The sequence below is a fragment of the Ambystoma mexicanum genome, chromosome 3q (assembly GCF_040938575.1).
Source record: "Ambystoma mexicanum isolate Mex_15411 chromosome 3q, UKY_AmexF1_1, whole genome shotgun sequence".
Taxonomy (NCBI): domain Eukaryota; kingdom Metazoa; phylum Chordata; class Amphibia; order Caudata; family Ambystomatidae; genus Ambystoma; species Ambystoma mexicanum.
In genome coordinates, this window is record NC_090926.1 from 218,616,573 (window position 1) to 218,632,720 (window position 16,148).

At 45.5% G+C, this 16,148-nt stretch overlaps 1 protein-coding gene across 2 annotated transcripts in view; it reads left to right on the forward strand.

Moving 5' to 3' along the window:
• LOC138582341 (zinc finger E-box-binding homeobox 2-like) overlaps positions 1–15,470 on the forward strand; it is a 363,618-nt gene extending 348,148 nt beyond the window's left edge. For both annotated transcript variants that reach the window (XM_069653583.1, XM_069653584.1), the window contains exon 8: positions 5,129–15,470. In XM_069653583.1, the coding sequence (XP_069509684.1) occupies positions 5,129–5,526 (398 nt within the window). In that variant the 3' untranslated portion in view covers positions 5,527–15,470. The remainder of the gene's footprint in view (positions 1–5,128) is intronic.
• Positions 15,471–16,148: the final 678 nt, after the last annotated feature.

Here is a 16,148-nt window from a genome sequence, read left to right on the forward strand (position 1 = left end):
GTCGGAGCTGGAATCACGGGCAACACATCTGTACTCAGGAGGACGTGGCGTGATCACCAGCCAACAGTGCGTGGATGCTGTGCTTGGAATCAGGAAGCCACACCGTGGTGGGATCACCAGCCGTCAGGATTGCAGCACTCCGGCCTGCTGGAGACGATCCTCGTTGCCAGTTGTTTCCCGTAACGGGCCAGGAATTAAGGACGCAGAGCTGGAGAGGAAACAGCATGGGTGTAATTTTAGAGGGGGACGGGGGTGTTTGTCCCCAACTTTCATGGCACACTATTTTGTCCCCATTCATTTGAATGGGGCACCTTTTCTTCAGAGGTCATGTCCCCCCCAACATTTTCAGCAAAGTTTCTCCACTGGGAAACAGTCTCAACTTTTCTGTATTAGATTCAAACTGGAATTGGCACGTTCCTCATTCACTCCTCACCTTGACCCTCTGTAACTCGGCATACCCCCAAAAGTGGGGCTCTGCCTTAAAGGGACAGGGGACCGGTAGCAACTGGGAACATCAAATCTAGTTATCTTTGCAACATTTGGATTTCAACTCAGGGGAGCTCCTCATTAGAGGCTGCACCCGGAGTCAGACACTTTCCCTTGAACGAAATACACCGTTCAAAGGGCTGCCATCACCCAAAGTTACCTTTAAGAAGCCTTGGCACAGCTGCCCTATAGGGAGAAAAACGGTACTGGCTCCAATATCAGAGCCGGTGAGCTTGCAAGGGAGACGCCGAGCCTCCCAGACCACTAGATTTGCCAGCCAAACATGTCAGCTCTGTGTGCAGGGTTGTTTTTGGATAATAAAAAAGTAAACCAGAAAAATTAATAAATACACACTCTGGGGGACTTAAGGCCTGTGCAGTTTAGGATTGTCTGTTAAAATGACTGCAAATAGAAAGCAAGGGACAGGGAGAATTTCCATATGATATGATATGATAGGTTATTTATAACGCGCTTAACACCCAGAGGTTTCTAAGCGCGGACCTAGTGCGCCGAGAATCTCGTGCCACAGCCCATAGCCCCCTTCTTGAAACTCGTTGGATAGCCAAACCGCAGGTATCGGGACACGAGCCGGAAAATGTGCTGCATTTGGCAGGGGCCCTATCCTTTAGGTGTCATGATCCCCAACATTTTGAACAAAGTTACTCCACTGGTCCCCGGGGCCGCAGCTTTTGGTGAGTAGCTGGCTGCCTACAGAGCAATGGCAGAGATCTCAGGATCTGTAATGTCCGGTGTGAGCTGCTCCTCCAGCGCGGGTTATTATTTGCAGTTTGGTACAGAACATCGGGACGGAATGATCTTCTAGCACTAGGCATGCGACATCTAGAAAGTTCTATGAAAGATTTCCAGGGACGCTTTAACAAAACACAGAGTCAGCAACAGGGCATGCCATGCCTAGAAATGCGTCCTCATCCAAGAAAGCAGCATGCGCAGCGGTGTACCTACCTCAACCAAAAAAAGCCAGTGAAAATACTGATCATACTAATGTTGCCCAACGCCTAGCATAACAACACCTAATCAAGCACCAGCTGAGCTTAGGAGTGGGATGTCGGGCAGTGACCAGTTGGTATATAATTAAGGCAAGTATGCATTCCAAATGAGCTTTGTAATGTCGGAAATCACAAAGTGAGGTAAGAAAGTTGGGGCCAAGGAGTGTTGCGAAAGGTGATTAGAAATCAACCAACAAAACACGGTAGGGCCCTTTGGCGCACTCTTCTTGGTATGTGGCATTTCCCACTTTCCCCATGGTGCATGCATGCACGCTGAACGTGGCTCGTGCTTACGCTTCTTGCTGTGAATGTGTGGCTGAGAATGTTTGCAGCCTTTAATGTCATTTTGTAAATTCGGATTAGAGTTCTGGATTCCTGTAGCGGATGGATTCCATAGGAGCTAGACGCTTCCACATGCACTATAGTGTGTAACGCATAATGAGGGATCACCCCTTTCAGGGTTGCCCAAAGCTGACAGACGATCATGCCACCTAGCCCCTGCCATGTCATAGTTCCTGTTGTCTGCCCACCCAGCAGTCCCAGGATGCACTGGCTTTCTTTCTGACCTATTAAGTGTTCCTATCACTGATCATAATACGCTTCGCAGCAGGGCCGGTCTGGGGCATACCATTGTCTCTGGTAGGCCCACCGTTGCAAATAGCAATTCATTCCTTTTGTGACAGGCTGGTTGAATAATACCCAAGGGGAAGTTTGTTGATACAATATAATGCAAATTGGGAAATTTAAAGAATATCATTTCAGCAACAAGGCTAAAAACGACTTGCTGCATAGTGAATTAGCTCATCAAACTAGCCCACATTGGCCCCAAATACTGGCGCACATTGACCCCAATAACTGGCGCACATTAGCATTTTGATTTTTTGGTTCGGGCATTGCCCTTATGACCTATAGGCAGTTCAAGTTTGGAAAATGTATTTCTGCGAGACCCTGATAGTAGACCGGTGTTTTCTAATCTATATACTTTGTCCATTGCCAAATGCATGTTGGGAGGATGTTTCAGGGGCAATGCGTGTATTGGAAACAAGACAGCATAGAGCAGCACGGGTGTGAATCCCGGTCCTGCATTAAGGGTCCGATTCATGGAAAAGTGTGCATTTCTCCCGCAATTGCCACGCGCCGAGAACAACACTGTGCAAGCCTGCGTGCAGAATAAAAAATGTGTGCCCTGCGTATTCATGGAATTTACTGCGCAAAGTAACCGTATTCGCAAGTCGCGCCCGGAACGCCACAATACACCCTCACGCAAAGCATAAAAAGCCAGAGCAGCTACCTTGGCATGCGCCCCTGGGTGCAAATACAGGCATACCTCAAATAGTGTGTGGGGTCTCCCACAAGCAGACCTGCATCCAGGATCCTCCCTAACTGTTGCTGGCACCCCGACAACATGCATGTGATACTTCATAACTCGGGTCAAACTCTGAAAATTGGCGGGTTTGCGTGCCAACACCCGTAAACCGTTCCTGCACCCTGTTACACCGTATATGCGCACCCCTAAGTTAGATCGGAACCCTGGTTGCATACACGCACCCCTAAATCTGACATGCAAACCAAACTCCACACTGTGATTCTTTTGCACAAGTGTCTTTGCACCTGCCTTCGGGTGGCATAGAGATCGAAGGGATTTGCGTGGCCATTTCCCTGCCGAGAGGCTGCACTCCCAGTTCCATGAATACATGTCATTTGGTGCTATTGTGGGCATGCGAGGGATTGACCGCGGGCCGTCTCTCCTAACGCACACTTTTTTGCATGTTCCTTCCCATTTTCTGTGTTCTGCCCCATTCCCAGCCCTCTGCGCAAGCCACGCCCACGCTGCTCATGGTGTCTTGCGCAAGGCACTCAATGGCACGCAGAGACGTGCCGAGCCTGCTCAAACTCCACGCAAATCCTGGTGAAGTCCCACGCATTCAATTCCATGGATCGCCAAACAGGATTTCACACGCAGTTTGGCACGCAAGTTCCCTATTTCCTGCGCAAATAATTCCATGAATCGGGCCCTAAGTGAGTGGTCTACGGCATGAATGAAGTGCAATATAAAAGCTCAATTTTCTTATTTTTTAAATTCTTCTTGTCATCACATATTTAACCCAGTTTTCATATAATTCTAGTAATTTCATCAGCTATTTGGCTTAATCGTACCTTATGAAATAATAATTTGGGGTATCTCCACAGTCCAAAATGGCATTATGAAGAAGGCTTACAAATGTGGAGATTTACCTGTGTTTAGCCCAGGGATACGGGGGGACCACCTGTCATTGAAAACAGGGCAGAGAATTAAAAAAAACATCCAACAGTGCTGGTAAGGGAAACACAGTAACATTTATAACTTGAAAATCTCATAAATTAAAAAGTAATGCACCAAATTGAATAGGCTAACATGTTGAGAAAATTGGATTCGAAATAAAACCTATAACTGTGACATAATTGAGGACCTCATTCCAGGTGTTGTCTCCTTCTGCATGGTCTTAACATATCTCATCAGTTTTATTTGCTTTCTGTGACATACTATGTTCTGTTATTATGTAACAATGTAAGATTTGTGTACTTGATGGAAACAGGACCTGCAAATGTTAAAGATGTTCATTGGGGAAAACACACAGGCCTTGAATTGTTTCTTGTCTTTGAGACGATGCTGAATGTATCCAGTGTCTTTTGGGAGAGAGTTCCAGAGCATGTGGGCCAGTGCAGAGAATCCTGGGGTTTCCTGAAAGGAATCAGGACCCTCTGCAGTGCAGTGGCTCACTGTAACTGACTAGCCGATGCATAGCAAGTCAGACTGAGCGATGCCATTACCAGCGGTTGTGAAAACAATATGCTCATTGGCCCACAGCTAATGCAAGCTGGGGGGCCCAGTTCAGACGGTTCCAATGGTTGAATGTTTGGGAGCACGTGAGCAAATGAATTTTGCAAGCATTGCAACCTATTACAATACGTGTAGGATGCTCCGCACTGAGTCAATTTGCATAGTCAACACTATGCACAACATCCCTGAAAGGAAGACTGTATGATCCTAGGATGATGAAAACCACTCTAAACTCTGTGTGTGATGTGTGTGTCTGAGATACAACCGATCAACACCTATATGTCGGGAGGGGAGATGCTTCTTACCAATAGGAACTCACCCTTATTAAAGTTCAATTCCCAACCAATGGTGGCCGATCTATTTGTTGATAGGGAAAAGGCAGTCAATGACAGGATTGTGGTATGAAGCGTCTGGGGAATGTAAGTGCTGAATCATTTGTGTGTTGCCTGCACATTTGAAAACAATGAGCCCCCAAGGCCAATGAATTAGGGCAATGGTGCATAAAAGGAATACTGTCGAACTGTGTAAACGTGACACCTTTCTATGACACGGCAAGACGTGTGACGCGCACTCTTTAAAAATTAGATTTGATTGTATAATGCAGATCAGAAACTATTAAAAATATGTGATTACTATCGATCGCTGCAGTGAGTCATAAAGGTTTTCAAGATTTTGGTGTTGCAATTGTTTGGTGTCACGGGGAGTAAAGCTCCAAAGCTTTTCATAATGCTCGCATCTGGGGCTTGACATGTTTTTAAATGTGATGTCATCAATGCGAAAGCCAATCCTAAGACAATGTCCTTGCTTCCCACAGGGAAGAGGCCACACCAGTGCGAGATCTGCCAGAAGGCCTTCAAGCACAAGCATCACCTGATCGAGCACTCGCGACTCCACTCAGGGGAGAAGCCGTACCAGTGCAATAAGTGCGGGAAGCGCTTCTCACACTCGGGCTCTTACTCACAGCACATGAACCACCGCTACGCCTACTGCAGGAAAGACGAGGGAAGCGAATTCCAGGAGGATCCTAGTGGCACCCCGATGAACGTGGAAGAGAGCCCCACGAGGACGCCCAGCCCAGACAGGAACTCAGAGAGCAGCCTGGCAGATCTCGAACCCCCAGATTCCCACCATGGCTACACAAACGGGGTGTCATTGAGCCCCATATATCCAAAGAGATCTGGCCAAGAGCTCCTTCTGAACGTGGTGCCATGAAGTCCACCACTATTCTGGCTCGTGTTTTTCTGATGGATCTAAGCTAAGCTGCACATTCATGCATAGTGCAGAGGATATTTGGGGTGCGGATGGAGCACCCCGAAAGATGATTCTAAAATGATGTATTTATTACATGGTGATTGTGACCAACGCCAGATGAATGACGCTTTGATGTTCACACGGGCATCACTTCTGCTTCCTCTGGACCAAGCCAGATTCTTAATGCTTAAAATGGCTGATGCACTTGAACCACATAGTCAAAAAAATGAACATGCTCAGGATGGCTTTGGACATGGTTAGGAAGTTGGAAATTAAACCCAGGAAGCCAAATATCAGTATTCAGGGGTTCCGCCATTAATCATAGGCCCTGACTTCACTGACTGGATCTGTGGTATGGCCAGCAAGCACAAACACACATCTACATTCAAAGGGTCAATGGGATGCTACTCACAGCTCTCCTCACCAGGGTACGAATCGCTGGAGGGTTGTAAGTGAAAGCCATCCTTGTGCAGCCTTATCAATGACAACCTTCGCCATCTCAAGACCGCGATAGAACAGCTGGCCTCAGAAGCAAAGCTTGCAAACCATGCACCACAGACTTATCTTTTGCAAGTGTCTACTACCACTATAAGGAAGCCTCAATGGTCAAGTACCTTTGAGTAACCCCGAAGAATAGAGGCTGCAGTAGGATTGTTTCAAAGGCAGGCTGACTTTCCTGGGGCTCCCTTTTCCCAGGGATGTGCAATATGAAAGGATGTGGACCATTGCCTCTAAGACACATAGAAAGTATAGAAAGCATAAAAGCAATGCAATGTTTGTTATTTTCCTCCTTCCCTCCACGTGAAACCATAGACTCCCTGCTGGACACACCAGTCGACTCCACAGCGTTTGGAGGAAGGAAGAGCATCAGTGCCTCAAATGCATTCCAAGGATGTAATTAAGTAATGCTGCTGCTGATTGGTCGTGTGAGCTGTATATCCTGCGGACGCCTACCGGAACTAACATACACAATATTAGCAATACTACTAATGACATGTTTTATGTGCCCATCATTCCTTGTGTCCTCATGCTGTTACAGACCTGACAAATGATTTGGGTGAGGTGACATGACTGCATCGTGATCCCTCCTTTGCACTAGTAGGAACATGCTAGGGTAGGTGGTGGGTGGAATGGGTGAGAATTTGACATTAAGGATAAAGTATCTCCATACCCCCAAAACACAGCACAGTCACCTACCACCTACCCTAGCATGTTCCTACTAGTGCAAAGCTGGGATCACGATGTGTTTTGGGGGTATGGAGATACTTTATCCTTAATGTCAAATTCTCACCCATTCCACCCCTGATTACAGCACTAAATGACCAATTATTAAATGGCTTTCGAAGCTGAAGATTGCAGTTTCCTCTTAGCAACTAAGATCTAATAACTCCTGGAATCGTCACCATTCTCATAGTACACTACCCCTTCATTTCCATCCTGGAGCATCTAGATCTTTGGTTTGATGACCCCTCTGACTCACGGAGGATTGCTCAGCGGCAGCGTGCGCGTCTTGGAAGCAAGACGACACGAAGCAACAACAGGTTCGATCCCCGGGTCCGCGCTTAAAAACCTCTGGGTGTTTAAGCGCGTTATAAATACGCAACTAAGACAAAAAAAACAAAAAAAAAACACAATTACGCAACTAAAAAAAAATAAAATAAAAAAAAAAACAACAATCCCTGTAACAGCGCCTCGATGCCTGCGGGCTGTGTGAGCGCTTTATAAATGTTAAATAAATAAATAAATGATTTGCATTCGTGAATTACCTTGATGGGTTTTCTCACAGGTCCTACACAAAGTAAGGGACACACGTTGGATTTGATCTACATCACACTTTCAGAATTAACATTCTCCAATCCTCCTCTGTTCTCTGGTTAGATGATTCTTTTCCTAATGTTGCAATAGGGAGCTCAGAATGATGGAACAGACATCAGTCAACACCCACCCCAGTGATGAAGAAATCCATATCCATTATAACCGAAGCGGCCTTACTGAGCAACATCACCATCCCTCTTCTATTTATTACCCCAGATGGTGCCGCAGCCCATGGAGACTCTCTCAAATAGACTTTGATGAATGGGCCAATCTCCTGGATAATAGAGTCCCGCTATGGCTAACCAGACGTCAATCACACAACACCCCTGGATTTAATCAAGATCACAAAATCAAGAAACAAGGCAACCGAATGGCTGAAACTAAGCAGCATGACTCAATTTCCGAATAATAAATCAAGTTCTGACATGATGCCAAACAATGTAACTAACGCCATTTTCTCTGCCAAACAACAGTTCTGGACCAACTCGATTGAGGTCTTATATAATCATTCTAAACCCCTCTTCAATCCGCTCGCCCCAAACCTAAACACACACAACTGTTACCCTATATTTCTCGCTCTGTTCGGCTCTGTGAGGAACTCAACTCTTTCCTTATCCAGACCACTGACACAGTTCGGCGAAAGCTGGGCATGACTGCTCAACCTCAAGCCGTGCCAAATGCATCCTACCTTGAGCCTCCCTGATAGAGGCGCAGATTGCTTTCATGTTCACGCTAGCGAATGAGCGGGATGGACTTTCTCTTCTGAGCAGCCTGAAAACCACTAACTCCACCAATGATCCAGCACCCAGCTGATTTTTGAGACATGTACAAGCACTTTTTGTCCCATTGTGAAGATTTCCTAGATGTGAGGTTTATGGTAGGTCAGGTCCCGGCTTCTCTATAGATTGGGGCCAACTCCGTTCTTCTGGAAGAAAACGCACCTTGATGCAAACCTCTGCTCTAACTGCAGACCCATCACAAATATTCCTGTCCTCACTTCCTCATGCGGAAGGCGACGGTGGTACACCTTCTGTTCCCTTCAGGGCTACATGACAGACTTTCACTAACCCAATCAGGGTTTAGCCCAAGGCACAGTAATGAGACCACCTTGGCGGGGCGTGCTTCTGAAACCATCCTGGTGGGAATTCTGAATGATGCTTTGCAAATGGATGATGGCAGCTTTTTAAATCGTTACCATGGGACTCGCCTTCAACGCCACCACATGGTTCATTGGATGGTTTCTGTCCTTTCTGCAGGACTGATACCAGTATGTTAAATTGAGCTTCTTTCAATCCACTGTGCCGCTGTTTCAGTGAGAGAGGGGTACCTCCCAGGTCTCCCCACTCTCACTGTTTTTCTTTAATTCCCATTGGACACCTCGTTATTGCAGCCCATTAATGTGCAATCAAACGAGGAAGATACACAGATTTACATCAAACTCAGTGGGGCAGAGGGCGAGTGCCTAGATCTTGAGATATGTCTGAGTAAAGCACGAAGCCGATCTACCTTCAGCGTAACGAGAGCAAGAATGAGATTGCCTTTTTCAGGACATGCAACAGACTGTCCTTGAAGAAAATATCACCTTTTGCCTTTCTTGTCCAAGTGCTTAGACCCTTTACTCAACATAAAGAAAGAGGTCTCTTTTCACCAAGATATTCCTATGCCCCCTCAATATATTGATTTGGCTGTGAGTGGCTGTTTGTCAGCTAAATAATCTTTGGAAATCACGTCTCTCCTCCCCTTAACCCACGGGACACTTCTGGTGGGGGCTTCCATCAACACGCACCTCGATTGCGCCAATGCTCTGTATGCTGGCCCACGCATGTTTCTACTTCCCTAACTTCATCAGTGCCAGATGCAACAGTCTGTCTGGTTTCGAACTTTAAAAAACAAGACCATATTGAGAAGCCTATTTCATAAAAAATCAATTGTAATTTAAAGCCAGTTTGGCCTCGTCCGCAATTCGCAAAAATTAAGAAATATGTTCCAACACGCAACACTTTGATACAGTGGCAAGCTCCTGCTTGAACAGCCTAAGTTCAATCGAGCTTCCGAGGGTGACGGTGGTTCACCGCTCAAGCCATAGAAATATGGGGATCCCACTCCCTTAGATGTTCACAGACTTTCCTCCTTAGGCTTTGCAGTCTTCAGAAAGCAACTCTAAGTTCACCATTTCTTACAAAGCAGAGCAAGGTCATCGGCATCACGAGATCCTTCCGAGAAGTGTGCGTCATAAGTGTTTTTCACTCACTCTCTCACTCACTCAATCCCCAGTGATTTCACAGACAATGGGAGCACACCACAAACGTAGTATCTCAATAGTCAATTCAATACAATACAAAACATGTAATGTACTTAGAGTTAGTTTCAGAAATGGCAGTTTTACAATTTAAAGGATCACCATCCATTACATTCGAAACCTAACCTCAATGGATTCTGATGGATGCTTTGGAACCTGACTGGCTGTCTGTGTCCAATATTTTGCTGGAACCAAGACAATATCAAATCCAACTGGCAGCCCAGCGTGTGATATTCCTCAGAAGTGTGGAGAATGGCCCCAGTACTCCAATCAGAAACCAGAACCAGGATTCAATTCACCATTTTACAGAGAACTGTGAGTTCACTTTTGAACCTTCAGCCATTTCTAGCAGGCAAAAACATGTCTTAATACAAAGGTTGAAGTGTTTGTCCAAACCAACGAGTGAAACTGTGGTTGTAAGATCCACTGATGCTAACTCAATTGTTGCTCCCTCCCACATCCAGATACAACTGACAAAATGTGATCTTAGCTTGTGACCATGTCCACCATACAAACCTCTCCGGAAAACCCTGCATTGGATTCCTGCAACATACTTGTGATGGGGAGCGCTGCAACTTTTAATCTGTGCCTTTCTTGATTGTTTTCTTTGAAACCACTAATGTTAATATTTGCGATTTTCCAGAGGATCAACCTTGTCTTGTGACAGGTCCTCAAAGAATACAATATGAAAGATGACATGATGACTCTAACTACCCATTTCCAGAAAGCATTGCGCAAGGTGTAGAGTTGACTTGTATAGTGTTTCCAGGCTATAATTGTGCACATTGTTTGCGAGATCCTGTGAGGTTTTGGCGACAGCCGGGGCAGGCCCCAAACTGTAGAGTGTAAGGGGTGGATAAGGCGAGACGATATTACAATTCAGAGAGACGAAAACAGACCTGCTCGTATATTACTTGGGTATGTGGCAGGCGCAGCAGAACATGAAACAACAATTGTCCTACCCACACCCCTCCGAGGTACAGACACCCAATAAATTCAGTTGAACTATAAAGATGCTTAATTAGTTATCCTCAGCTTAAAATGCATGGAGAGAAAATAAATTAAAGCACACAGAGGACCTTATTCATTGAATCATTGGCCTTGTCAGAACCACTGCACAATAAAGGTTAGACAGCTGAATGGTTCTGCTAATTTCACAGCAAACTGAAATTTGATGGACTCTGCCCCAGCCTTGACCATTTAGGATGCATTATACTATGAAGACATTTGACAATTTCCCTACTGGCAACTCCACCACAGTCCTAGCCGAAGGCTGGGGAAGAGGTGGCCTCCAAAATGGAACCATGAGATCTAAACATCCCACAAAAGAAGTCTCCAAGCACTGGTTCGATGGTCATAGGGTTCGAGGACATGCACTGGGTGACGTGTCCGCTCCTCTTGTCTGCCTTATTCCCCCTCAGCGAGCAGCTGTCCTCTCCCCTGTGAGTCATTCTGGTTTCAGCACTTGCTGGGACTTTCCCAAGACCGGCCGCAGTGATGCAAGGGGAGAGTGCACCTTCACTGGCGCACAGGAGGCCAAGGGCTTTGTTCAGGCTACGTGCCCATTGGAACCCGGAATGTGTTGCGAAATCCTTGGCCCTGAACTTAGACAGGGCCCGCCAATCCACTGATCCGCAAACTCCAGTCAGGATCCTAGAAGAGGTGGAACAGGCAAAGACTCTCCATTGAACGCATTACGCGAGCAGTTTTGCGCATATCTACTAATTTCACTGAGGTTATCCTGAATACGTGACTGAATTTTACCAGGCAATTCATTCGACGAGCCCAGCATTCATCCAAGCTCTGGAGTCTATTGTTAGTCTTGCAAGCGAACTCTTGAAAGTTTTAGAACAAAGGATCTGCACTAACATTTTTTCTTTTTAAAACAAGGATTGTTTTACATCTCCGTTTTTCTTTTTAAATGTGGTATGTCACTATATAAACAAGCAGCTACCCAGTATGGGATATGCCATGCGTGCCTCTGGGTGTGGCTACAATAGGCAAACCTTCGGATAATGCGTGGCTCTGCAAACATATAAGCGAGCTGAGAACTCTGCCCCCTGCTTGTGGGAGGGAGCAACTGGGGTTGGTTTTCAAAAAGAGTGCTGCAAAAATGAAAGAAGACCCCATAGTGAACTAGCTCTGCCTCGCATTGCCATTGGCTTCCAACAGACTGCTGAAGAGGCCGCCGCACTTGTTTAGAAGAGGGTACAACCCCTTCTGAAGCCGCTACACCAATGGGTGCTGCAAATTGTTTACTCTGAAGGCACCAAGAGGTTTGAAAGCAGCGTTCCCATTGGCCTCAAATCAACGGTCTCCTCAGCACTTACCCCCTCCCGCTCCCCCTCTCTGTGCACTTGCACAATCCGAATGCTCACAAGGCCTAGTAAGACCACCTATATCCTATTCATTATTGCATTCTACTGCCTTTGTCCCATGTTCCCTCCCTTTGCCCTATGGGCGCTTTGAAACACAATGTCTTGCTGTATAAGCATCTTACAAATGCACAATAAATAAATGACACTTCTTCCACCCAGCCAAAGATGTGTTAGCATTTAGTAAAGCAGTTCAATACCTGCCCAAATATCTAATAGCATTAACCTATCAATGTTGAAATTGTAAAATACTGCTAGATATTTAAATCAACGAATCCACAACACACAACACATACAGATACTATTAATACAGAATATTACTTTACTTCCCCTGAAGCAATACTGCTGGAGCAGTACATTTTTCAAAGCTTTTTCAAACATCCAAATGGCTCTGACATCAAGACCACACACATTACATCACAACATCAGGCAAATCTAGGGTTAACCCCAGGAGTTCCCCTAGATCAAGGTTCCTGTGCCAGCCCTAACCAAACTTTAAGGAAAGTTCCTTCTGTTATTGGAAAACCTTGGGACCATCAAGAGCCTGGTACTCTCAAAAACCCCACCCAGATGAAGCAAAGCGGTAGCCTACAGGTGAGAGGGGAGCGCATTGCAAGCACCCGTCTCTGTGCAAACGCTGAGCTCAGCCGTTGAGTGCTTGCTTGAGTGTTGTGAGCCATAAAGACGGATATATGCACCTTGGGGCAATACGAGGCTCCCGTTTTTCATGGCATACAGATATACATCCTAAGGACCCTCAAGCTTGCTAGTATCCTCATAGAAAGAAGCATCGCAGCGACCACACAGGCTACGCAGAATGAAGTCCTACTGGCATGCACGCCATGGCACGCAAGTGTGCTGCCCCTCAGCCATTCTCAGAGAAAAGTTAACAACGCTGTGAGCATCTTAGTTCTGCCAACTTTTGCCTTTTGTTGCCAGGGCCCCAACAATTAGATTGGCCAGTGACACTTTCATGGAACTTGGCATTTGCCAATGCTTGCTTATGTTTACCCAAGAAGTTGCAATACCACTCGTAGGTAAATATCAACACAAGGTAGATAGGGGCAGGATCCCCTGCCCACATCTGCCTGGCACCTGGAAAGAGCAAGTTACCACATTTGCCTTGTGGACTGCCTTGAGAAGCGGCTGGCTTTCATCATGGCTTCCAAGGGGATAGCAGCTCCAGGGGAAACAGTCCACAAATGTTGAAATAATCTTTAAGAGCCTGCACAAAAACTCCTTTAGTTGCGAAAAAATGTCTCCTAAAAAAATCACTAAATGCCCCTAGCGGCCTGATTGATGGATTAATGCCAAAGATACCAAAAAAGTAGCAGGCGCCCCTCTCTCGAAAGAACACGGCCTGATAACCTATTCAGTGGTTTGTAACCACTTTGAGAGTTCGCAGCCATCTGCTTTTTTTCTCACTGTACCTTTCACAGATGGGAAATATCCCTGCGGTGGTCAGTCAAAATCTCGAAAACAAAATCTCGAATGACAAAAAGCCCGAAACAAAAATCTCGAAAAAAAAAATATCGAATTTTATATTTATTTATTTATATGTTTTTGGGGTCAGGTAAGTAAAAAAAACGGGTAAAATAAAAAAAAAATGAAAAAAGGGGGATTGGGGGGGAACCTCCCCATTTTGAAAAAAAACGCATTGAAAAAAAAATTCGATATTTTTTTTTTCGGCCTTTTGTTTTCGAGATTTTTGTTTTCGAGATTTTTTGATTCGGTATTATCACTATGAACCATCCCTGCATATCAGTCTTTGCCCCGCCCACAGCAGTCCAGCACCGACATTCTATGGCAACTCCCTTCTGAACAAGAGTACCAACAGCAACCCCACACACGTGTTTCTGCCTTGTTGAGCCTCATCGGTGAGGTGGAGCTGAGCCTCTCTGAGCACAGTGAGCGGGGAGTCCACGTCTGGTTGGATCTTTGCTCCAGAAATGTTCTGCTTCTTTCACTTCGTTTTCAGCATCCAGGAAGAAAAGCAAGCTCAGCCACAAGGGTTCATAGGAGTGTATTTTTAGAAGATTTCACTGATTTGGGGGTATTTTGCGCTGCCAATGCGATCAGGTGCCACAGCAGCACAATCCCCATTGTTAATCCCAGAAGGCCCTTTCCGGGTAAGCACTGGAGCTGTGTTGTGTAGTGTTGTAATGAAAGCACGTATCACTTTACCCATGCCTGCAACAGCAGAGGCATTTGAACCACTCTGCTGATCATGGACGTCAGGACCCTTGCATAACATTGGAAAGAACAAGACTGAAGCCTGCGCTGTCATCATTATTAGGCAAACACAAAAGGCAACCCCACTTCATAGCAACTAGCAACAGATATAAAAGTAACTGCAAGAGGTGCCATGCCTGCTGTGCTTCAGCTTGCATAATGATCGGGGAGATGTGCTCTTATAGTGAACGGTGTGCTGTGTTTATATATGAAGTGTGCATCCCCTGGCAGTGGGCTACTTTGCTTTTCATTGCCATCACTTCTTAAAGACAAATCTGATGACCATTAAGGTGTGTCTGTTTGACTAGGGTGCGGGGGAGGTTGAGAGGAGAGAGTGGGGGATCACCCATCATGCTGACTAGGTTAAGTGAACTTCATTTAGGATGACCTTGGTACAAGCAATAGATATGTTATTTGATGGAAGTTTTGAATAGTCTGTTTCACTGAATACAGAGCCATTGAGAATGGCAGACCAACCAACATTCAGGACGTCACTAGGAGCCGGCTTTGTACCAAATAGGCAAGGCTTGTCTCTGAGTCCGGAATAAATGGCCAAAACTGTTGCCGCATTCCCTGCTTTGGAAAACGACCCTTTTGATCATCAATGACTTTGCCGGAGCGGGTCTGTGTGATAATGAACCAGGAGGAAAGATGGGTGGCCCAATCAGACTAGAGGACTTCTATCCCTCTTATTTAAAGGTCACACCTCTTAGATTCACACGATGCCACAAGTCACCAGGCTACACTTAATGTAAAGAAATGACAGCAATGCGCCTTGAAACCTATGTGACCTGGACATAGGAGCAAATCCAAATAAATAAATATAGCTCCTGGAACTTTGCACTCTCAAGATATGTACAGGGCCGGCTCTAGTGCTGGTCGCCATTTAATATGCCACTGAAATGTAGGAATCCCCTTCAACCTGTGTAAATTGCATTTGTTTACAATTTTGATGTGATTTTAACAATACACTATGACAGATTGCCATGTATATTCTTAAAAACCGAGGGGCGCTTTTTATGCAGCGTCAAGTGGCTACTTTTTTTCTCTAAAAAAAGAAAAAGCACTTTGGACCAACACGGTTTTATTTTGTATATTGTAAGACATTTTTTATAATGTGTAAAATATTTTATAGTTCTGCCTGAAACTTGTCGGCCACTGTTAATAAAGCATTTTGCACCATCTGCCTGCCTCTTACTGTCCTAAATATCTGTGTCTAGAGTTGTGAGGGCCAATCCCTGACCAAGGACTGAAATACCAATTAACCGAGGACCAAATTTACAAATTACAAGACTACATTATAATACGAGCATTATCATGTAGTGTGCTTTGGGATTAAAGGCCTACACGAAAAATTATTAAAAGTGTGTGCCTCCTTTCGGTTCTATTGAATACTCGCATACCCAAATGTTATCTATTTTGGTATTCTCAACTGCCCCCCGCTCCCGATCTCTCTCCCCTTCTGTCTCTCTCTCTTTCTCTATGTGTCACTCTCTAACTCTCTCTCTCATTCTCACTCTCTCTGCATCTTTCCCACTTGCTTTCTCGCGCAGGCTCTACATGTCTCTCTCCTCCTCTCCCTCTCTTATTCGCTGCCTTTCTATCTTTCCCTCTTTCTCTCTCTGCATTTTTCCCTCTCTTTCCTATCTCTCTCTCTTGCACTCTTCCCGGTTTCTCTCTATCTTTCTGTCTTTGCTTCTTTCTCTTTCCCTCTAACTTTTTCCCTCTGTATCCTCTCTCGCTCTGTTTTTCACTCTCTCTCACTCTCATTCTCCCTGTCTTGTTCTCTCTCTCCCATCTCTCTCTCTTGCTCTCTTCCCTTCTGTCTTTCTCAGTTGCTCTCATTCCCTCTTTCTCTCTCT